General features: G+C 34.6%; 1 protein-coding gene across 2 annotated transcripts in view; it reads right to left on the bottom strand.

Annotated features, from left to right (window-relative positions):
* RAB3GAP2 (RAB3 GTPase activating non-catalytic protein subunit 2) overlaps window positions 1-25,873 on the bottom strand; it is a 113,128-nt gene that overhangs the window by 28,700 nt on the left and 58,555 nt on the right. For both annotated transcript variants that reach the window (XM_081299128.1, XM_081299129.1), the window contains exons 8-18: window positions 22,218-22,317; window positions 19,526-19,624; window positions 11,586-11,734; window positions 10,337-10,416; window positions 10,092-10,181; window positions 8,146-8,285; window positions 6,083-6,299; window positions 5,388-5,531; window positions 5,096-5,178; window positions 4,680-4,744; window positions 896-986 (exon numbers count right to left, since the gene is read on the bottom strand). In XM_081299128.1, the coding sequence (XP_081155254.1) occupies window positions 896-986; window positions 4,680-4,744; window positions 5,096-5,178; window positions 5,388-5,531; window positions 6,083-6,299; window positions 8,146-8,285; window positions 10,092-10,181; window positions 10,337-10,416; window positions 11,586-11,734; window positions 19,526-19,624; window positions 22,218-22,317 (1,258 nt within the window). The remainder of the gene's footprint in view (window positions 1-895; window positions 987-4,679; window positions 4,745-5,095; window positions 5,179-5,387; window positions 5,532-6,082; window positions 6,300-8,145; window positions 8,286-10,091; window positions 10,182-10,336; window positions 10,417-11,585; window positions 11,735-19,525; window positions 19,625-22,217; window positions 22,318-25,873) is intronic.

Below are 25,873 nucleotides of genomic sequence, written 5' to 3'. Positions count from 1 at the left end.
GAGTTCACTGTTTACTGAAAGTCAGCTTTATATATGTGTTGGGAAAAAGTTAATAGTAAAAGAGTCTCAAAATTAAGAAGCTTGAAATCCTGAAAAATATACTATAATTTGTTTATTAAGTTACCATTGGTTGGCTTATACATAATTAAAGAAGTATAAACAAAACTATATTCATATAATTATCATGGCTAGTAAAAAATCAAATAGATGCACACTACAATTTAACTAATGTTAGGAATTCAGGATAAGTTGAATTTTACTAGCTTACTACAACTCTATAAGAATAATCATGTCTCAACATTTTATATTGGTATCTTTTCTCACAATAGTGAGACTCATATAGAAAATGTTTTCAGCCAGCACAGAAGCGCATACCTGTAATCCCAGAGGCTTCGAAGGCTGAGGCAGGAGGATTGTGAGTTCAAAGCCAGCCTCAGCAAATTTAGCGAGGCACTTAGCAACTCCTAAGACTCATCTCTAAATAAAACATAAAAATGGGCTGGGGATGTGGCTCAGTGGTTAAGCGCCCTGGGTTCAATTCAATTCCTGGTACTACTACTACTACATTTTTTATATATACATATATTCCCCCCACCCCCACCAATAAGAAACAGAAAAGGGCTAGAGGTATAGCTCAGTTCATAAAAGTGCTTGCCTAGCAGGCACAAGGCCCTAGGTTTGATCCCCAAAACTGTGAAGAAACAGAGAGAGAGAAAGAACAAAATCACATGAAGATCAACTGTATACTTTAGAGATGTGGAATAAAAAAGGAAGTTTCCTTATTTTTCATGTGTATTATTTCTACATTAAATAACATGATAGTATCATTTGCCCTATAATGAGAGTGATAAAATTTGAAGTGTAAACAATCTCCAATGAATATAAACTCTATTACCTTGATTTTTTAATGTGTCCATTAAAGTCTGAGTGATGTTTCTAAGGCAGGAAAATGGTAAACGTTCACTTGCCAAAATGTTTTCCAAGGCCTAGAAGAAAGATATTGAACAATTCTAATAATTATAAGACATTTTTTAAAGTTTTATATTTATATTTATGCACCTAAATTTTCACTATCCCAAATTTCCAAGGGAAGCTTCATAGTTAAGTTGCTGTAGTAAACATACTTAAGAATTAAAGGTGAGGGCTGGGGTTGTAAGCTCAATAGTGGAGCTCCTGCCTAGCATGTGGTGAGGCACTGGGTTCAATCCTTGGCACCAATAAAAGTAACTAAATAAAATAAAGGTATTGTGCCCATCTACAATTAAAAATATTTTTTTAGAAAAAGAATTAAAGGCACATCATAAATAACATGTAATCAACTTCATATCATATCTCATATGGTATAATGACAAAAAAGTTCAGGGTGAGAATAAAACAACCAGAAGGCAAGTGCTGATCAACAGAATGGCCAAGACAAACAGAAACAGAGACAAAGCCATTCATCAACAAGAAGAGTCTGAGCAAGCCTCTACTATACAGGCATAAATAAAAAGAGGTTACTGTCATGCCGATAATAAAAGCTGACAATTTAGTTATAGCTTAACTACTGCATATGTACAGGTGAATCTAAAGGCCAAGCTAGATGGATATAGTATCCACCCTCTGCCCATCTCTCACAATATATAATTTGTTTATTAAGTCACCAACCCTCTAATATACTTGAGTTTTCCCCAGTTCCAAAATATCTCATGCCTAATGTAGCAACCATAAGAAACATTGATGGGTTAGACACAGAAGTTAAAAGTTCATATCGTTTATATCAATTTAATATGTTAAATTGATGAGACTAATTTAAAAAGTGGACTAAGAATGTAGCATGAGACAAATACCACATTATAACACAATAACTTCCATGTTTGTGAAAGAGAAATGGGGTGGCTCACAATATTGTTAGGCCTATGATGGGACAATTAATTATCTGAAGAATAGAAAGAAAGTGACTGAAAGAGGCAAGAACACAGGAAAAATGTAATCTGTCTCTGTTCTGCTTACAAGTGTACATGTGAGAATCTGGCTTGCTTTCTCCCTGCTTACTGTAGTCAGTCTCTCAAAATCAAAACTGAATTCTTCTCTCCCTCAAATGTCATAAGAAAATAAGACAACTTTTGCTATTGGGTTTTCCAGCATTTATAATAAAACCCACAGCTTCATACATGATGTAGGAGTACAGTTTTAAAACATACACACACATACATACACACACACACACACACATACACACACACACACCCCAAAGAACAAACCAAACAACCAAGAGGAAGATTTGTTGGGGTTATGAACCTCTCCATGGTTCCCTAAACTGCCTTTGTAGACATCCTCCTTGTCATCATACTGTGTCATCTTTAATAACTGAAATTTGCCCCAAGAAAAATGAAAGCCAATTAACAGTCAGTGGAATGGAAACTGGGATTACAAGATACAGACTTTCTTGTTATACAATAAAACAGTAAAAAGTGCTTTTAAAAATGACCACAACAAAAATCACTATTCACTAAACTCTTCTAGTAGAGAGCTGTAAAATAAGAAATACACATATTAGTCTCTACCCAGAGTCCCTGGCATAAAGCTTCTAAAACCCATGTAATTTTCTGAGTGACAGGTGTTACACCCTTCCCATATGCTATGCCTTATGCATCTCTTCCATCTGATTGTTAATCTGTATCTTTTGTAATATCCTTTAATATACATGGATAAAAATAAGGAAAAGGTTTTCCTGAGATCTATGAGTTGCTCTAGCAAATTAACTGAACCTGAGGAGCAGTCACAGTCAGAAGTATAAGTGATAGTCTAAAGACATCTACTATGTGTGACCAGTGTCTAAAGTGGCAGGAAGTCCTATGGGATTGAGCCCTCAACCTGTGAGATCTGACTTTCTTTCTAGGCAGACAGAGTGAACTGAATTAGAGTTCACATTGGTCAGAGTTGGGGGAAATTCCCATATTATGGGATTTGGGGAAGTCTGATTAGTGGAAGTAGTATCAAGTAACTATCTAAGAGAATAGGAAAAAACACTGATTTTTTTCTTATATTTTCTCAGTAGCATTATTTGAAATGCTGTGAATTACAAAAAGGAAATATTTAGTAAGGTTCCTATTTGAAGGCACTTTAAAAAAGTATAAAGAGGAAAAAGCTGGGAAACTATGAAGTAAGTAGAAAATGTAGTCTAAAGATGAACTATATGGTTCTAATTAAAAGTCAAGGAGAGCTGGATGCAGTAGTACCTCCATATAATCCTGGTGACTCAAGAAGCTAAGGCAGGAGGATAGCAACTTTGCGGCCAACCTTGGCAACTTAGCAAGGTCCTAAGCAACTTAATGAGACACTCTAAATAAAATACATAAAATGGCTGGGGAGTGGCTCAGTGGTTAAGTGCCCCTGAGTTCAATCTCCCATACCAAAAAATAAAAAGGTTACCATAGCTCAATGGTAAAGTGTCCATGAGTTCAATCTCTAGACCAAAAAAAAAAAAAAAAAAAAAAGTAGAGGAAGAATTCAGGGTTACCTGTGGGGATTTAAGTGTCACACAAGAAATTATAAAGTCAGTACATGAGCTCAATTAGGAGGGGTTTATGAGGAGGAGTGGGAGTAAATGTTACAATCTGTAACCATATTACAACCACCAGCCTAGCAAAAGACAACATGACCGAGATAATATCATGAGGCTGTGGAGCACAGGGACTCTCCCACTGTATAAATGCAATTATGAATTAGTACAGCTATTTTGAGAAACAATTTTTTATCATCTAGTACAGCTGAGAAAGCTCTTAACCCAGCAATTCCAATCTCAGGTATAAACTCCTGTATGTGTCCACCAAGAAACATATACAAGGATAAGCATGGCATTATTGTTTGTGATAGTAAAAAAATTGGGAACAACCTAAATGTTCACTGGAAAGAGGGAATAAATAACTTAAGAGTCACAGAGTGGAATTCATATGGTATAGAAACAAATCAACAATCACTATAACTACAATTCCATGCATCATATGATGACTCACAAAAACAACATTCAAAGCAAAACAAGTCAGAGAAGACAGAGCATGCCTCCATTTCTATAGTTTAAAGAGAGAAAATGCACCAAGAGGTTTCAAAGAAGTCATAAAGAAATGATGCAACTAAAAAGAGCAAAAGAGAAACACAAAATTCTGAATAGCAGTTACCTTAGGAATTAAGGGGATGGGATTGAGGTGAGGCGGATGGGGCTCTTTAGAATTCCTGGTAAAATTCTATTTCCTACAGTGGATCAGACACGTGTGCTTATTTTACTATTTGTCTTTAATCCAAGCATATTATGTATGAATATGTGGCTACACAAGATCCATGCATTCAAGGGTATAGAAATACTTACATTTTTATAAAAGAGAGAGACCATGGAAATGTCCACATAAACTTATAAGAAGTGATAAACATGAATAAAAACATGAAGACTTTAGCCTGTCATGTTTGGAAGGAAATCAGAAAATAAAGATTTTCTTAATATAAACATGGATGTGTAGCCAATGTGATTCTGCAATCTGTACACATGGTAAAAATGGGAGTTCATAACCCACTTGCATCAAATGTATGAAATATGATATGTCAAGAGCATTGTAATGTTCTGAACAACCAATTAAAAAAAAAAAAAAGAGTGATACACAATTACCCTGTGTCAGGAAAGTTCATATGTGATATACACTTACTTGTTTTTTGGTTGCAGGGTACTTAATATCAAGAATTAACTCCTTTATTTCTGTTTCAACCAAATCTATAATGAGAAAATCAAAGTAGAATTTTCACTTTTTATTACAGTGAAATATTTATCTGAAAGAAAATGAACATTGAACACATTTGTACCATCAGTCAGTCTAAAGAATTTTGGGGTTCTCTCACACTATTGTTATAAATTTTAATATCTCCTAGATGGCACAATTCATCCTTATAAAGCACCTCCAATAAAAATAACAGGAGATTACAGGCACTCTCACCTCATTCTGAAAAGCAGTTGAGATAGCTCATCAATGCAGTTAAACATTTTGATTGCTCCATTCTGAATACTTATTAATTTTAAAAAATAACAAAACAGTTTACTTCATTGTTTTGATCGAAGGATACCTACCAAGATTGGGAGATTTTGTCTTCAATAAGGCTGCTAGTTTCTTTACTAAGTGCATGTCCTTGGCTCGTTCACTCTTCTTATCACTAAAATAATAAACACAGCTTATTAGGGAATATGAATTGTTTTTTTTTTCTATTCCTGATACACTCTCTTTTTTCTTTACATGCTTCCTATTTAAAGATATGAGTCTAATGATGGAAAAAACACACTAACTATAAAACAAAGCACAAGCTAAGGAACTTGTAAAAATTTATAGAGAAAAATCAATCAGCAGACACTCAGCAGATCTTACCTCAGTGCCAAATGGAAAGGAACATTCACCGTTTTCATACTTCCAGACACAGGGTCAATAAGACAGATTTGGTAAGTCTGTGGCTGCCAACTTTGACTGGTAACGTTATTTAAACCCATTATTTTGTAGCCAGGATACAGCAGCCTAAAGAAATCACATAAATAATGTGGCAAAAATGTTAGAAAAAGGAGAAATGACAAAAAGTACTTTTACTATAGCTAGGGAACTCTACAGTATCATCAATTCAGGAGCATTAATAAGGCAAGTAAATACTTATATCAAAAACATAAGTAAAGCAGGACTTGACTGGCAGTTATACCTTGTAAAAGGTACTATAAAACTAAATGAATACAGTCAGCCATATGTTTTAATGTTCACCTTGCTTATGATCATCACTAGGAAAATCTGAAGGAACTTTTCATTTTGAGCTTCACAGTGTAAGTAAAGGGCAAATGGCTCCATCAAACTAACTTTCAACTCAGTAGCATATCGTGGTATTTTCAATAATATTTGCTATTAAATATTTCATATTTAATTATATACCAGACACAGAAAAAAACAAAGTAAAGAACATTACAATTCTCAAACAATTTGTAATATAGTGAGTAGCTTTAATCTAATAAAAGCTTTACTTTAATAAAAGTATTCTTATATTTCTTTTTATAGTTGATAAAATGCCAGGGCTTGTAGCTTACCTGCAGTGCTTTCCCACGTTGAAAGCTCCTACTCTAGGTCCCTGCTGTGTGCTCCACACTTCTAAAATTCCCCTTCTTGGTGCATAGATGACAAGGAACTGAGCTACTCTACTGGGACCCTGATTATTTCCAAAGGGGGAAAAGTCCACCTTTTCTGGGACTCTTTCATGGAGATCCTCTACAATTTGAATCCATCCAATTTGTGCATCTCGATACCCTTGGAGACAGAGGGAAAGAGAAACTAGTTAATTAATCCAGGTTCAGTAGCATCTGGAATACTGGAGGGAAAGGGAGGGTGTCAAAAAAAGCTATAGAAGCACATTATAATTTTATTATGAAATATCTTAAACAGGAAAAATAAATATACTAATCTATCACTGAGTCTTATCAAATTTTAATATTTTGCTAGCTATATTTGCTTCAGATAACTTTTTTTTCTTTAAAAAGAAAATATTATAGCTAACACTGAAGCTTCCTGATCAACAAACACTATACCCTGCTTCCATTCCCTTCCTTCCTTTTCTTTAAAAGATTCCCTCCTTTAAAAAATATTCTGGGGAGGGCTGGGGTTGTGACTCAGATTCAGAGTGCTTGCCTCACACATGTGAGGCACTGGGTTCAATCCTCAGCACCACATAAAAATAAACAAAATAAAAATATTGTGTCTATCTATAACTAAAAAAAAATTTTAAAAAAATTCTAGGGACATTACCAGGTTGGGCTTCAAAATAAAAGCCTAATTAAAAGATAAACAAAAGATCAAATTGATTTCCTGCTATTCAAGAATCTTGGTGGTACACAGACAAAGGGAAAGCATGACTACAGAGGTGATATGAGGGAAATGTGAGAGGAAAGCAGCAAATAGTGCTCTCTTCCATTATGGGTGGTCCATCTCATAGGCCAGCAAACAATGGAAAGGAAAACTGACTGCAACAGCTGTGAGGAAAGACAGGCAACAATGAGCTCGCCATAGTGGATCTGGGCCATTTGGCATGTCTACGTCTTCTATGGTTAGACAAATCTTGTTGAGAACACAACTCTGATGTTTCAGGACAGAAATGATATATCTTTAACAATGAAACTTATTTCTACAGATATTGAAACATGTGGCAGGTAAAGACTGCCTCTGCCCATCACTGCAAGAGTACTTTGGCAAGAAAGTGATAGTGGGCCTCAGTGTAGTCCAAATAATATTAATGTCTTCAAATCAATTATTCCTCACATTGTTAAGAATAGACAAGATTGTACCATAACTGTGGTTTCCAACCAGTGTTACTATTCCAGATGACTCTAAACAATGGATTATCCACTTCTTCCTTAGTCAAATTTCATTTTATTCAGACTGACAATGTACCCAGTTAAAAGATATTTTTAAGTATCCCTTACAGTTAGGTGTGACCATGTCACTAATGAATTATAGATAAAGACTGGAGGGATTCTGGGGGACTATTTTCAAAGTAGACTGACTCAGTTGGCAGGAGCATCCTTCTTCTCTTCTCCCTCTTCTTTTCCAGAATGCAAAGGAGGAGGCTGGCAGAAAGAACCCTGAGTGGGGAAGCTACATAAAGGAGACTAGCTTCCTGAATATATATATCATATTGATTATGTCATATCAACATATGAATAGCTGAATGAAACTGACATAGTTATTGATAAATTAAGTGGCCTGACCTAAACATACGTATACAAAAGTCAAGTTAGTGAAGATGGATTTGCCAAGTTTTAGTCTTTTAAACCTACATGATGTGGTGAGAACCTTTGGCTGAAGAGTGGTCTTGGGAAGGAAAATGAATGTAGCAAGGGTGAAAAACTTAATTCTGAATTCAGAAATTGACAATGACAGAACTGAAAGAAAGTGCACAAGGCAAAAATTAAAAGCACTTATGAGGTGATCAAACTTAAAATATATCTCAATTGACTGATCATATTAAAAAGAGAAAATAAAAACACAACGGATTAAATGCTGTTATCAACCAAAAGCTGAAGGACGATAAATGTTGCTCAACTCCTGGAATGAAAAGTTAATTAAGTTTTTTTCTGGATTTTTGTAAGAAAGTAAGTACCTTTCCACATGCGTATTGCAATTCCTCTTGCTACATCTAATAAAATAACTCTGCCAAAATCATCTGTTACTGCTGCCAGTGTGTTACATGGAGACAGACATATACTTTCACCGTGGCGTCTAGAATCTGGAAGTCCAAATCTGTTATTTAAAAGTAAATATAAAGCTCAAATCACATTCCAATCTGGAAACATTGAACAAAAGACTGTATCTGTTTTTACATAAAGAAATATGAACGTAGTTCTGAATTGAGAGATATTTTATTAATTAGTCACATCTGGCATTTGCAATAATAAATACACAAAAGAAATAAAGTAAAAATACAATCCTATGTAGGTTTTCTATAGAGATATCCACAACTTCATATTTTTAGAAAATATCAAGTGTAAGTTTATCCTTCCTTCCTGGGTGCAGTGGTGCACGTCTATGATCCTAGAGACTTGGGAGGCTGAGGAAGGACTAAATTTGAGACCAGCCTAGGCAACTTAGCATGGCCCTCAGCAACTTATTGAGACTTTGTCTTAAAATAATTTTAAAAAATTTTAAAGATTAAAAAAAAAAAAGGCTGGAAATGTGGCTCAACAGTACAGCACCCTGGGTTAAATCCCACGTACCCTATCCCAACCCCCCCCAAAAGTTCATCCTTCCTTGATTAAGAAGCAAGTCAAAGAAAACAATACCCTTACAACCAACTAAATATTATAATGCTTGCTCCAACACATCTTTTGTCTATTTTAAGTTCTTTTTTTTTAATTTTCAATTCTTGTTAAAGTCCTAATCTGTTTTCTTTTTTGCTAGAGCATATTTTGTTGACACCAATATATCTGCCTGTAGCAAGAACTTTCCTTTTTCTAAAGAGTTATCGCTAAATTGCTATTGGTCTATTATCAATCTTATTAGAACTATGGAGTAAAATAAGAGATAATGAAAAAGGACCAGGAAATTTACTTCCAGATAAAGTACCTGAAACAAAGTGCTCAAACATTGTTATATCTATCTGAGATATATAGGGTCACATGGGTAATTTCTTGATTGTTGAGTCAATTCATGAAAGTCAATAAATTACAGCACAGTATTTTTAAATGAGATGAAAAAGTCATAGAAGATAGACTTCGATAAATTTTACTGACAATTAATTAGTTGGCTTTCTTTAAAAAAGAAGGGATGGGTTCTATTTCCTTTTATGGTGGTACTTTATATTAGGTAATAAGAAATGATTTAAAAATAAAAACAAGCAAAAATCTTGCTCCCCCACCTCCTGCAAAAACAAACAATACAAACAAAAAAATCAAAAACCCTCACAAATACACTAACACATCCTAAAGCATTATTAAAATAAACACAGAAGCACAACCCACTACTTTGAACAGTGCTTAAACACTCAGAATTCCTGCTTTTATTAAAAAAAGAAAAAGAAAAGAAAAACCACTAAGTACGTTTTAGCTATCACTTAACTTATTTTCCAACAACTTAAACTAAGTTTGTAGATGTCTGTTAAAAAGTATACTCAGCAAATACATTTTGAGCACCTGCTGTATAAGAGGGAGAAGGTGTGAACAAAATAGGCAAGAATCACTCTTCTTAAGGAGTTTACATTCTAGTGTGTATGGGGGCCTCAGGTGAACCCATCTTAAGTATTTTCAGAAGCTCCAAAGACTCATGAAATCAACTCAGTGTACTGAAAGACCATAAATAAGTATAACAGTTATTTCTTCTTTCCTTTTTTTTCCCCCCTTTGGTACTAGGGATTGAACCCAGGGTGCTTACTCACTGAGCCACTTCCCCAGGCCTTTCAATTTTTTACTCTGAGACAGGGCCTCACTAAGTTACATGTCAATCCTCCTGCCTCAGACTCCCAAGTGGCTAAGATTACAGGTATAAGCCACCACACCCAGCCATAACAGTCATTTCTAAAAATACCAAAAGTGACAAGCATGGCAGACTTGCCTTACAGCTAACGGGGTAGCTGGCTCCATCTTTGGCTTCTGCTTTTGGACAGCTTCTTCTTCATGCTTACTTTTCCAACCAAGCCAACCACTGAAAAGAAAGAAAATTTAAAATAAAACCAGAGCTTCAAGAATTCTAAAAGAAAAAATAAAAATTAAATTAAAAAAAAGAATTCTAAAGTGCAGAAAATCAAAATATAAGGTAAAACTAAGCTACACATAAATTAAAAATTGTTATTTAATTACCTGGCAGCATTAAATAAAGCAGAAGTGAGTTTACTTGCAACTGCTAGTGCAACATGGGATAATAATGGTTGTGTGCTTCCCTGAAAGAGAGGACATTTAAATGAGAAAACTCAGCAGCTTACAAAGAAACAAAACCTACCTTCTAAATAAGAATTTAGAATGCTCTGAAAAGATGTAATTCCTGAACTAGTAGCTCACCTTCTTTCAGACAGTAAAAACTTTATTTCAGAAGCAAAAATAAAATCGCTAGTAGTCTATTTCACCTTTAGGATTTCTCTCATTGAATTGTAACTTAAAGTAAATGTTAAATTAAGACACGAAGACAACATTATTCTAGCTGAGCTATGGATTTTCCATCTATACACAACTGGCTCTTTGCCCTATTTTTTTCTTTTTTTTTTTTTTAAAGAGAGAGTGAGAGAGGAGAGAGAGGGAGAGGGAGAGAGAGAGAGAGAGAGAGAGAGAGAGAGAGAGAGAGAGAGAGAGAATTTTTAATATTTATTTTTTAGTTCTCGGCGGACACAACATCTTTGTTGGTATGTGGTGCTGACGATCGAACCCGGGCCCCACACATGCCAGGCGAGCACGCTACCGCTTGAGCCACATCCCCAGCCCTTTTCTTTTTAAAATAAATTTGTATAAAGTAAAAAGATAATTTGGACAATTTTGAGAGGACTGCTTTTTAAGTGAGAAATAAGAGCTGCCAAATTTAACACCTAATTTTTCCATATTTTAGGAAGCAATTTTTGCCACTTCTATCAGCAATTTATTCTGTTTTTACAATTCTTCATTTATTTAAATCCCTGGTGGGCTGACATAATTAACAACCCTGAGCTTCTGACTATTGCACCAATATTTAAAAACTGAATTGTCAAAGAACTCAGGACTTCAGAAACAAAGAAATTTGCTTTACCTTATTTATTCTATTTTACCTTTTTAATTAACCTAAAGAATTTAGAAGAAATGAAGTTCTGATTAATTTTAGCTTCAACTGAAAATTAAAAATGTAAACTGCTTAGGGACTGAGGCTGTAGCTCAGTAGTAGAGCACTTGCCTCGCACACGTGAGGCACTGGGTTTGATCCTCAGCACCACATAAAAATAAAGAAATATATTGTGTCCTTCTACAAATAAATTTTTTTTTAAGTGAACTGCTTAATCTTTCTAAAGCTATGTTACCATATCCAATTTTTAAACAAGTTGAAAAAATTAAGAGTGGCCTTACTCATGGTTAGTAATGAAACTCATACCTCTAGAGCATAGAAGAAGCCAGTAAATGGATTGGACCCTACAGTGATATACTGAGACATGGCAGGTGGACTGTTTTTAATTGTTGCATTAAATCCACCTATATTGGAAGCAGTCTTCATTTGATCAAAAGGGGACAGAGTCATAATACCTAATGATACAAAAACAAAAGGAAAAAAAAACACATGATTTGAATGCCTTGAAAAGACACTATCATTTTAGGTCACTACAATTTCACTTTTATTTTGAAATGCTGAATGTTTGGTTTTACTTAACAGATAAAAGTCATTTTTTAAATTATAAAATCAACATTAGAAAATGCTCAAATATTAAAATTCTCATCCATAATTTCTCCAGCCTATAAAATATTACAAAACCATGATTTAAATATTAACATTTTGAAAATAGATACAAACTTGAAAGGTAGAAGGAATATACAATACATCTATATCCCCAGGTTCACTTCTTAGAGGCAACAACTGGTAAGTTCATTATGCTACCTTCTAGAAGTATTGCATATACACAAATAACTGCATACCAAATAAACTGATGTGTGCCTTGCTTTTTTTTATTTAATAAAATTTCAAGGAGATGTATTTCATTCTTCTTACTCTTAGTATTCCCTTCTATGAACATACCATAATTGATTTAACCTATTAATAAATATTTAGGTTGTTATCCACTTTTTGGTACTACAAAGAAAGCTGCAATATATCTCCTTAATGTGTCTTTGTACACTTATTAAAATTATCTATATAGTAAATTCCTATAAACAAAAGTGCAAAGTCAAAGGAGATCTGCATTTTTAAAATTATTTTTTTATTTATATATGACAGTGGAATGCATTACAATTCTTATTACACAAATAGAGCACAATTTTTCATATCTCTGGTTGTATACAAAGTATATTCACACCAATTCATGTGTTTATATATGTACTTTGAATAATAATGTCCATCACATTCCACAATCATTTTTTATCCTATACCCCTAAATGTGGCCTATATACACAATGGAATATTACTCAGCAATAAAAGAGAATAAAATCATGGCATTTGCAGGTAAATGGATGGAGTTAGAGAAGATAATGCTAAGTAAAGTTAGCCAATCCCCAAAAAACAAATGCTGAATGTTTTCTCTGATATAAGAAGGCTGATTCATAGTGGGGTAGGGAGGGGTAGCATGAAAGGAATAGACGAACTCTAGTAGGGCAGAGGGGTGGGACAGGAAAGGGATCTATATTTTAAAAATTTTACTAAATATTCTCATACTGCATTCCACAGAGGTGGTGATAATTTATACTTCCTCCAAAAACTGCAAGAGAGTACGTATGTTAACAGTAAAAACGCACTCTTAAACATCTACTTTGTAATCTGTGAATCCTGTTATAATGAAGAGCTACTTTTCATTTCCAAGGCTTTAAGAGCAAAAGTACATAGCTTGAATGCTGATATTCACATGCCTGTGTATAGTAGAGGAAAAACCTGTATCATTTAAACTCACCTGGGTGGCAGAGAGAGAAATGGGGAAATGTGAGATTAGGCATGTGGGAAGTACCCCTCTGCTGTTAGATTCTAACATATGTAGACTTAGGCAATATCTCAAACTTGGGCATTCACACAGTACACGGAAACGCGTGTTGAGAGGAACTGCACTCAAATGTATCATAGAATGCAAAAAGAATTATTGTCCCATTTTCTGTTGTTCCACATACTGATTTTCATATATAGGAACTACTTCTAAATGGCCCTGTCAAAAAGTACACTGTTCTTGAAGAGAAATCCTGGGAAGGGAAATTCTTTTAGTAAGTTCATATGCAAACCATTCACTAAATCTAGGCATCTAAGGATTAAATAAATCCTTGTGAACACTGGACTATTCTAAAAAGTCAGAGTCTCACATTCATGAATGAATTCGAGATTTAACATATAAAGATTTTTACTATATGATAAAATTTGTAGAGTAGATCAAAGGATGAAATGATGGTACATAGATTGAAATTTAAAGTTTAAAAGAGCTTTTGTTCATATTCCCATGCAATACAGGTGGAGGATATAAATGGCTACAGGATATCCAGCAGACAATTTAGCAATATATACCAAATGTATTAAAGGAATTGATTCTAATTTATTCTAAAGAAATAGCCTATTTTTTTTCTATTCTTACCACTAATGATATTTTCCTTCCCACAACTTAAGTCATCCCCTTTTAATGCATCCCCTTTCAATACTTTAGATTCTATTATCAACGGGACATTCCTTGTAACCATGATTTTAAGCATATCACTTTTTGACCACCTGGCTTTGTATCTTGATTACCTGAGTAAAATCTTGCAATAATCTCACAAATTTGTCTAGTTTCAATTTATCAATCCCACTATTTTCAAGCAACTATTAAGCTCACTTCCTTTCTTTTCCAGCTTAAATCTGTATTCTAAAAAAATCACTCTCTTGAAATTACCCACAATCCGTTGTATCCATCTCCCTCTACACACTCAACTGGTTAAATCTTAACATAGGTTGACTTCAATCTTCTGCCATTCTTTTGAAGGAAAGTAGTTTGATCAATGTCAGAGAAAAATAATACATCCGGGTTTCAAAGTAAGACCCTCAAAAAAAAAAAAAAAGGTCAAATAACACCTAAATCCCACTATTGTGCTTAATTCCTCCCCCACTCCTAATCTTTTGAAATCTGTTTAAAAACAACAACAACAAGCTTTTTGACACTAATTCCCCTTTCTAGATTTTGTTGTCCATATCCTGTATTATTATTTAACTTGTTCATCTGTCCTACATATTGTTACACAGTGGTAGTTGAATGTAGATGACTTGTCTTTTATCACCAATTTTAGCATTCCTTTTCATGGATTAAAGGTAATATAGCCTATTATATCCCCCCTCCTTCTATCCTTCCAAAATATCTGTATCTTCATTTTTTATTAAATCCACATTCAGTTTTTATTAAAATGACATAAATATTACTCATTAGTCAGACAAACTACCTTTCATAATTACATTTCCTTAGCTGTCTTCCTTCCTTCCTTCCTTCCTTCCTTCCTTCCTTCCTTCCTCCCTCCCTCCCTCCCTCCCTCTTTCCCTCCTTCCTTCCTTCCTTCCTCCTCGAGTTATTATTACCTTGTCATTTAGGGTATTCCCTGAACATCTAAGATTTTGAAACACATTAAAATTTGAAACACATTGAACACATTAAAATTCCCCTCAATATAAATTTCCATAAAGTCAATCTCATGGAATACTTTTCTAGGTCTCATAGTGGCAAATCTCTTTGACAAAGTGATTATGACCAGAGACACGAGTGAAATGAAAAAGAAGGCCCAATGTTTAGTAGTATAAAGATTTCCAGGCAGAGTGAGCAGTAAGTGTAACTTCTCTGAAATGAGAAGATAAATTGGTGTATCTGAGGAACAAGGTCAGCATGCTGAAACACAGTGAGAGAAGAGGTGTGGGAGGACCACAAGCCACATGAGTTCAGGCCTTATCTACCAATGTAAGAAGCACCCAGAAGAGAGATGATATGGAAGAGGAAGAGGAAAAAAGAACGAGCTGGTTTGATGGGAGGAAATCAGAAAGGCGACTTTGGACGTTAAGTCTGAATAAGTGGAAATGTTCAGAAGCGAGTTGGAAAAATGCAAAGCTCAAGGAAGAGATCAGGATTGGAGATAAAAATGGAGATGCTATGATTTTATGTATTGTTTGTAATTTTTGAAAAAAGGGAAAGGAAATATTTATTCTTAAACCTAAACCTAACCTAAATATTTATTCCTAAACCTAAACCTAACCTAACCTGGCTTTCATCCTTACCATTCACCTCAACTGCTCTTATTAAGAGTCAATAAATGGATCTATGTTATCAAAACCCTTGGATCTATCTTTCTCTCTCTCTCTCTCTCTCTCTCTCTCTCTCTCTCTTTCTTTCTTGAATTCTATGAAGCATTCCACAGCTAACCACTCTCCTCCCTCCCCAATTTATATCTAAAATCCCAACTGCCTTTCTTCCCATTTGTCTACTTGATACCTGTATTTGAATGTATAGTAGTGTCACAAGCTAAGCCTAACATAAATCTCTTCCTCCTCCTTTTTCTCATTTCACTGAGGAGTCTAATCATCCACTCATTGTCTGAGCAATTTTCAAACAGCTCAAACTTAAAAATTAATACACCCTTGATTTTTTCCCTGTTGTCTTATTTTTAAAACTTATATCTTAACAAGTGAAAATATACCCCATACCCCTCTCCCTCTCTCCAACTCTTCTGCCTCCACCCTAGGCCTCATTTTTTCTTGCCTGAATTATTGCAGTACTCCTAACTGGTCTCCTTGCTTCCTTGTCCAGCCTGCTCACTAAACAGCACCCAAAGAGATATTTTAAATTATAAACCCCTACTTGTAATTTTTGAAAAAAGGGAATAAAAATATTTGGAGTCCATCAGTGTTTCCTACTGCATTTAGAATAAAATTGACCTCCTTATCTCTATGAGATCTGACATCTCTAACCTAAACTTCTCCTGTTCCTGTTCACTCTTAGCAGTCAAGTCCCATTGACCTTCCTTCTGTTTCTTCAATACTGTGTGGTCTTCAAGGACCCCAGGCCTATATTCCTGCTGCTGCATGTTCCCCAAATCCTCTTCTGACAGCTTTTCCCACAGCTGACTCCCTCTTACCCTTCAAGTCTCAGTCTGTGTGTCTTCCCTAGAGAGGGCTTTCCTTGCCAGTCTACCTAAAGTACTCTTTCTTTACTATCATAACCTGCTTATTTTCTTCATGATGCCTACTAGTTATTTGACAACACTGCACTCATTCAGTTTAACTGTTTATGGTTTGTCTCTCCATCACCAGAATTTGGACTTCATCAGGACAGGGGCCAGTCAGTCTTTTATTTCTATTATCCATATTAGTCTCTTGGAAATAACAGGTATTTATTTGTTGAATAACTTAATTAAACCTTTACATAATGACATACATAAAATTTACTGCATCTTTTGTTCTTCCATTTGTAGGCTGGGGATAAATGAATAGAATAACATTTTCTATCCAATCATTTCCCCTAGCCAGTTTCCATGTTCCAAAGTTTAATTAACAGAACAGGGAAGATACCCTGAACTGAACTCAACACTTTGGAATTTTTATATTTAGCATTTTTATGTTAGCAAAGGGTAAAGACACATTGAAATGTTCACCAGTGTTTATTACAGAGTATTACACACAAGAACTGTGTAGCAAGTAGAATAAGGGGAACTATATGTCAGATACCTTTTGTTAGCCTCTCTAGATTCAAACTCCTTCCTTTTCTCCTTCCTTCTTCCTGCTCTCTCTCTTCCGGCCAGGGGTCAATTTTTATAAATAATGCTGACTTCCAATTTAATCAGACAATGGGAAGCCCCATTAGGAGATTAAAAAAAGAAAGGAAAATGAAATCAGGAAATCCATTTCCCTGGCTCCCTCTCTGAAAACTGGCTATGACTTTTGAGCAAAAGTCATCCTGCTTTCCAAGCATTGATTTCCACCACTATCTTGTATGTTCTGAAACTGCTTCCTGCTCTTTTCCCTTTAGACAGACCGGTGGCTAACAGCTTGGCTGCTAAAATACCCTGGGATACTGAACTATCCCTGTGGTTCTGTACACCACATCTTTCTATTCCTAGTTTCCCTGAAAATAAACCTTCTTTCAATTATATTATTTCAAGTGTGCCATTTGTTTTCTATCAGGATTCTGGCTGATAAAATGTATACTTAGCAAAATTGATATGAAAGGTCCTTTGTGATGCATTAATTGGAAAAGGTTTATAGTATAGTTGGTATGATATAATCCTCTTTATAAAAACATATCTCTGCACATGACCATATGTATATTACACAATGTATTTATAGACACACACACACACACACACACACACACGCAAGAAAGTCTATAAAGATGGTTATCAAAACACCAATGTAAGTATCTCTGGGTAGTTGGATCTAAGATTTTTTTCCTTTTCTCTTTATATATTTGTATATGAATTTTTAACAAGCACATATGCACTAAAAGAAAAAATACAAATATATTTTTAAATAGTAGCTTTTTCTCCACCCCCATTATTACTGTATTAATTCAGAAACCCATTACATTTCAGTTTCTTTACTAGTCTTGACCCCTCCATTCCAGCCTCTAAACTGCCACCAATGTGATTTCTCTAATGGGCAAATGTGATAATGTTATTCTTTTGCTTAGAATTCTTAGATAACTCTCAATGTAGCTAGGAAAAAGCTGTAAGTGAAAAAAAAAATTAGATATTCTCTGCATAGTATATTATGCCCTTCAAAAATCTGACTCCTCTCTACATATCTGGCTTAGTTATCCTAGGCTCTCATTGTTTCCCCAGCACAGTATGCTCTTTGACCCCCTCTACCTATGTGCATTTGGCTAGAATGCCTCCTTAGGGTTTGCTTTCTTGGTCAAGTCCTACTCATTCTTTCAATCTCAGATTAACAGTCAGTCCTCTTCCCTGATTCCCACAATGCTAGCAGTTTTGTGCTCTACGCCCACTGTAGTTGGTCCTTTTGTCTATTATATCAAGCATTGTGTTATAATACAGCTACTATTCTCATGTGTTTCTTCCAACTAGGCTCAGGCTTCCAGACAGCAAAGACCCTGACTTTTCATATCTATATTTCTGATTCCTAACACAGTAAGCCCTCAAATACTGGTTGCAAGAAGAAATCTGCTTTTACTTATATTCTTCTAATTTAAGGGCTAAAATGATAGTGGTCTTTAACTATCACAATTAGCAATTTGAACAATTTTCTGTGAATAGGACAAACAATAAAAATAGACAAGCAAAGATACAACAATATCCACCAGGTCATCATAACCATTTCCATGTGACTGTCACTTTCATAATCTGAATTAACTTTTATACTCAATGCCAGGTATTAGAACTTGGTGATTTCAATGCATTACCTTATTCAGCCCTCATGACAACTCCATGAAGTGCATCCCATTATCACCACCTTTCTATGAGTGGGCAAACTGAAGCATAAAGATCCCCAGTAACCTGTCCAAGGTCACATAATTATTTACCATTACCCTATGTGTGTACACACATGCATACTCACACACTGGTCGAAATAGTTTTCCTAACAAAAATCATGTAACATTTCAACAAGGAAATTACCCATAATTTCAGTATGATACCACTTGTTATGGTTTGGATGTGAGATGTTCCCCCAAACCTCTTGTGTGCGAGAGGGTTCAGAGGGGAAATGACTAGGTTGTGAGAGCCTTAACCCAATCAGTTGACTAATCCCCTGGTGGCATTAACTGAGTGGAAACTGGAGGCACAAGGGATGTGGCTTTGGGATACATGTTTGTATTTTGCAATTGGAGTTTCCCTCTCTGCTTTCTGATCATCATGTGAGCTGCTTCCCTGTACCACACTCTTCCTCCATGATGTTCAGCCTTACCTTGAGCCCTGAGGAATGGAGTCTGCTGTTTATGGATTGAGACTTCTGAAACTGTGAGTCCCTAAATAAACTTTTCCTCCTCTACAATGGTGCTGGTTGGCCTTTAGTCACAGCAGCGAAAAAGCTCACTAAAACACCACTCACAATTTCTTCGTACTTTCTTTTGGGCTATTATTCACATTTTATATAGTTGTTTAAGGGTTACATTTTCAAAAGACTGATTTATATGGTCATTATATGGACCAAAACTGTCTGTTGAAAATTATGTCAAAGAGTGAGTTACTCAAAACTGTCACTAAGGGCATAATTACCTTTTTTTTTTTTTTTAAACTGCTACTATTTGGAATCTGAACTTTCAAACGTCTCATTAAAGGCATGCATTTTTTTCACAGAAGTATAAATGTCCATTTCTAAGAAATGAAATACTTTAATCAAAAGTATAATAAGTAAATTCCAAAAGAATCTGAACTAGTAATGCTTACCAATACTAGCATGATCAATAATAGTGTCAATGTCTTGCAGACCCCACTTCTTATAAGCTAATGGTGGTGGTTGTATGTTCTCATTGCCTGATGCTGCAGCTGTCAGAAATAAAAATTAGTCAATTCAAACAATTATAATGGATAAAATGAAGCTTTAACAAAAACCATTAAATATACAATAACTTATTATTCTAATATTTTGACTAATAATGAAGCAAAGTAATGAAATGGCATAAAATGAGATTTATTCTCACCACAACAACACATAAAAATGCAAACACTTGAAAGACTAAGTTGGCTGTCACACAAGACAATCAAGCTTTGGAATATCTAAGTAATTAGAAAAAATGATTAAGAATCTACTGAAAATCAAGGTGATTCATGCTGCACTTCATGCCAAGTAAACAATTATTTTCATTTGAGAAAGAGGGGAAAATCTGGGAACAGCATGTTTTGTTTTACTCACTGAAAAACTAAAAACCTGATATATTTGGCAGAGCTCACATACAGCATGGATTCAATCTAGGTAAATAAGACTAGACTTGACAGATATGTTAATAATAAAAGCGTTGTCAGAAAAATTAACAAAATGCCAATCTTTAACCTCAGTCCTTCTACCTAATAAGTAATTAAAGGAAAAGCAACAATTAACAACCCATGCTATAAGTTCATGCACAAGGTCCCAGTTATCAGTAAATATTACACATCAGAATGCTGCTAAATTCTGGTTGTTAATTCTGTGAAGAAAAGTACACTTCAACAAAAGAAAAATATAGTCCTCTAAACACTGCAGATTTGATAGGAAGGCCAACAAAAGGCAATTTTCCTAAAATCTGAAATAAATGCCACAACAATTTGTGACTAAGTAATCAGAATTCTTACTAGAGCAATTTACAATAATAGAGCACTAAATGTTTAATTCCTTACTTTCTAGAAGGTGAAATGACTTTATGATCTTATACACAGTAAATAAGAATTCAAAAATGATGAGAAATTCAATGGCCAACACTACTAATTATAACATAATTGTCTATTTCTACTTTATTTCATTTTTTAAAGCAGTACTGGGTATTGAACACAGTGCCTTGTGCAGGTTAAGCAACTGCTCTGACACTGAGTTATATGCTCAGCCCCCTTTTTCAAGTTCTATTTTTTGAGACAGGGTCTCATTAAGTTGCCCAGACCAGCCTTGAAATTGCAATCCTTTCGTCTCAGGCTCCCACATAGCTGAGATTACAATATGCACCACAATACCCAGATTCTAATTTATTAATAGAATTCTTACCTACAGAAAATTACCAGACTCTTTGGGCATATATACTAATGATGACATTTTAAATGTTCTCAAAATAATGATTATGGTGGATCAAATTTTAAAATTTTAGAGGTTATGAAAATAAGCATAAAAATTAAAAATTATTCTGACCCAATAAAAATGTACATATCATTAAAAAGAACCATAAAACCAAGACTTCTGAAATTTATCAATCACAACCTGCTAAAAGAGACAAAGAAAAATTTTCTATTGCAATATAAAATGGTACATTTTTGCCCTAGAAGAAATTATTTTGCATCTTTTGGTCTGGATTTAGAAATGGCTTTTATGAAGTAGCAAACATATTCTAATGAAACTGTTTTTAGGGAGTAACTTCAATCATTTAGGAGTTAAAATAAAAATGGCTAAAGCTCTTCTATCCAATCTTTAAAAGAAAGATTAAACAAGCTCTACTTCTGGTATTTTCACTGAATTTAAGACTTTTCTTCCTCATATTTTAACATCTCTAAAATTGAGAGATGTATCTTTCAATAGCACTATTTTTGTTCCTAGAGATAATAGTACACCTTACAATCAATGGTACAATAGTGAAAAACAAGATCCTCTTCCTAAGATATAATAGCATTATAATGTAAACTATAGGGAGAGAAAGTAAGAATTCTTTATTATTTGTGCAGTTTTCATCATATGTATATATGTATGTATGTGTGTGTGTATATATAATGTGTATGTGTATATATACATATACATATATATGTATATGTGTATATGTATATATGTATATGTATATACATATATATACATATACACATATACATATATACATATACATATATACATATACATATACATATATATGTATATGTATATATGCCTCTAGCTTTTTTCTATTTGTAACTATTCAAAGTTAGCGAAAAGAGGCTGATGCTGACTCTGCTGGGCCCTGCATTCTGTGGGGAAAGTGTCTCCTGCACACACTATGTCCTCAGAAAGGAAGGAAATAATGTAGAACCACAGGATTATAGTGTATTGGCCCTAAAGCTGCTGACCTACTGAGAAATTTGCCAGATGCAACCAAATTCCTGACCCAATGCTGATTGTAATACAGGGCAAATCTTTCTCCTAACTAAGATATGTTGCTGGGTCAGTGAAGAAAGCCTACTTATTCCTGTGCTGGACACTCTATACTGCCTCCAAAGAACACCATTCGGCCCTTGACTTAATCTTTCTAAGCTCTCTACCTATCAATGCACTCCATAACTAGAAAAGCAGGCTTTTCCTTAAATCAAGATACAAAATCGTTCTTGTTTTTTTGTTTGTTTTCTTTTCTTTTAAGAAGACATACTAATTCTGAAAGCAGCTCACATTAAATAAAGCAACATCACATTAGTTAAATATTTCTTGCCAAAAATTTACCTTTTGCTACTTGGTTTCGACAAGCACGAAGAGACTGAAAGAGGCTAAATCCATCAATAGTCACAATGGCAGCTGGATATAAGATACTCAACTCTTCATTCTATTTTAGAAATAAAAAGAACAAAATAAATTTTCTTAAATAGAAATGGAAAACGAACATGTCTAGTTAAAACCTGAATGTCATAAATAACGTAAAGCAAAAACACTTTGACTCATCAGTCAACTACCCAACACACAAAGCAACGTAAGACACAGGAAAATAAAAATAAATGGAAAATTAATTTCAGAATATCTTTTGGCCAAATACTTAAAATTCCTCTCAAATATGAGCTTTTGTATATTCTGGAACATGGTCCCAGAATAGACACTAAAAAAAATGTTTTTCATTTCATAAAAATTAAATGTAATTACTACATAGATACAGGCAATACAGAATGAAGAAAATGTACTTAAAATCTCAAAACATGTCCCAATGTATATTCTCAAATATATTTTTTACACATTTGCATAAAACTACCACACAGTCTTTTAAAATTTATTATTATTTTTTTTTTATTTTTAGGTTTTGGTACTGGGGATTAAAACCAGGGGTGCTTAACCACTGAGCCACATCTTCAGGCATTTTTTATATTTTATTTAGAGACAGAGTCTTGCTGAGCTGCTTAGGACCTTGCTGAGCTGCTTAGGGACTCACTAAGTTCCTGAGGCTGGCTTTTAACTCCTGATCCTTCTGCCTCAGCCTCCCAAGCTACTGGTATGACAGGCAGATGCCACCACACCAGGCTACCACATAGTCTTCTATAACAGATATTTTACTATGTAATAATATGACAATGCTATTTTCCCTTTTAATAAGTAAACAAATCATTTAATCTTTTTTTTTCCCCCAAGGCTCCAGTTTTCCATTTTTTTTTTTTTTTTGAGATGGGTTCTTACTATGGTAACCATGTGGCCTCATACTCCTAAGCTCAAGCAATCCTCCAGCCTCAGCCTCCCAAGTAGCTGGAACTACAGGTGCAGGCCACTACGCCTAGCTATGTACCCAAATTTGTTTAACCAATTCTTTTTTTTTTTTAATTGGTTGTTCAAAACATTTCATAGTTCTTGATATATCATATTTCACACTTTGATTCAAGTGGGTTATGAACTCCCATTTTTACCCCGTATACAGATTGCAGAGTCACATCAGTTACACTTCCACTGATTTACATATTGACATACTCATGTCTGTTGTATTCTGCTGCCTTTCCTATCCTCTACTATCCCCCCTCCCCTCCCCTCCCCTCCCCTCTTCTCTCTCTACCCCCTCTACTGTAATTCATTTCTCCCCCTTGTATTATTTTTCCCTTTCCCCTCACTTCCTCTTGTATGTAATTTTGTATAACCCTAAGGGTCTCCTTCCATTTCCAAGCAATTTCCCTTCTCTCTCCCTGTCCCTCCCACCTCTCATCCCTGTTTAATGTTAGTCATCTTCTCATGCTCTTCTTCCCTACTCTGTTCTTAGTTACTCTCCTTATATCAAAGAAGACATTTGGCATTTGTTTTTTAGGGATTGGCTAGCTTCACTTAGCATAATCTGCTCTAATGCCATCCATTTCCCTCCAAATTCTATAATTTTGTCATTTTTTAATGCAGAGTAATACTCCATTGTGTATAAATGCCACATTTTTTTTTATCCATTCGTCTATTGAAGGGCATCTAGGTTGCTTCCACAGTCTTGCTATTGTGAATTGTACTGCTATGAATATCAATGTAGCAGTGTCCCTGTAGCATGCTTGTTTAACCAATTCTTGTTAGTGAACATTCAATTTAGCTTCCTGCTTCCACTCTCACTGTCTATAACCCACATGCCACACAGCTACCATCAACTTCGTAAGACACAGCAGATCAAACTACTCTTCTATCCTTCTTTATCCTTTATGATTAACTTTGGCTTGAAGCCTGCTTTATTTGATATGAGGATGGAAACCCCTGCTTGCTTCCGCAGTCCACGTGAGTGGTATGTTTTTTTCCGAATCTTTCACCTTCAGTCTGTGGATGTCTTTTCCTAAGGGATGAGTCTCTGGGAGGCAGCATATTGTTGGGTCTTTTTTTAATCCAATCTGCCACTCTATGTCTTTTGATTGATGAGTTTAGGACATTAATATACAGGGTTATTATTGAGACATGATTTATATTCCTGATCATTTTTGTTTATTTTTAGTTTTGAACTTGACTTGGTTTCTCCTTTGATTGGTTTTTCCTCTAGTGTAATATCTCCTTTTACTGATTTTCATTGTTGTTTTTAATTTTCTCCTTATGGAATATTTTGCAGAGGATGTTCTAGAGTTCAGGCTTTCTAGTTGTAAATTATTTTAACTTTTGTTTATCATGGAATGTTTTTATTTTATCATCAAATATGAAGCTTAATTTTGTTGGATATAAGATTCTTGGTTGACATCCATTTTTTTTCAGAGTTTGGTATATGTTGTTCCAGGAACTTCTACCTTTGAGAGTCTGGGATGAAAAATCTGCTGAAATCAGAATTGGCTTCCCCCTATATGTAATCTGAAACTTTTCTCTTATGGCTTTTAAAATTCTATTTTTATTCTGTATACCAGGCTTTTTCATTACAATGTGTTTGGTGTGGATCTGCTGTGATGTTGTATATTTGGTGTTCCATAAGCCTCCTGTATTTGATTTTCCAATTCATTCTTCATGTGTGAAAATTTTTCTCTTATTATTTCATTGAATAGATTGTCCATTCCTTTGGTTTGGAACTCTATGTCTTCCTCTATCCCAATAATTCTTAAATTTAGTCTTTTCATGTTATCCCATAATTCTTGAATGTTCTGCTTATGGTTTTCTTACCATCTTTAATGTGTGGTCAACTTTATTTTCAAGATTATATATTTTGTCTTCACTGTCTTCCAAATGATCTAGTCTGTGCTCGCTTTGGCAGCACATATACCAAGTGATCTAATCTGTTGGCAATGCTTTGTATTGAGTTTTTAATTTAGTTTATTATTTTATTTTAAGGGTTTCTGTTTGTTTGTTTTCTCCAGAACCTCCATTTCCTTATTGAAGTAATCTCTTTTTGCTTCTTGTATTTGCTTATGTAGCTCTTTATTGAAATGATCTTTTGCTGCCTGTATTTGTTCTCTTCTATCATTCTTTAATTCACAGAAAATTTTAATTATGTTTATCTTGAACTCCTCCTCTGTCATTTATTCTGCTGTGCTGGCCATGGATTCTAATAATGCAGTATCTTGGTTTATTTGGGGCACTTTCTCCCATTGTTTTTTCACATTGTTTGTGTTTCTTCCCTCCTAGCACTGTGGATCTGAGGCATTACAGTTTTCACCCTATAGGCTTATAGTGTCCCTGCAGGGTTGTTCTCCTTTAAGGGGGAGAACAATATTAACAGATCCCAATATACAACAATATACAGCATTAAACCAAATAGCTCCTGTTAAGATGTTTACGGTTTTGCACAATGTTTATGGTTTTGCACAATATACGGAAAATTCAATTTTTATCTACAATATTAATAGTAGGTTTGCAAAAGGGTCTACAGTGTCTAATGGCAGACAAAGACCGGGGAGTAAGGTGTAGGATGAAATGTTGAGGTAGTAGGAAGAGAGGATATAGAGTTATTAGATCACAAGAAGCATGAA

Source organism: Spermophilus citellus (genome assembly GCF_964194105.1).
Source record: "Spermophilus citellus genome assembly, chromosome: 6".
Classification (NCBI taxonomy): Eukaryota; Metazoa; Chordata; class Mammalia; order Rodentia; family Sciuridae; genus Spermophilus; species Spermophilus citellus.
This window is presented reverse-complemented; position numbering and strand designations above follow the sequence as displayed.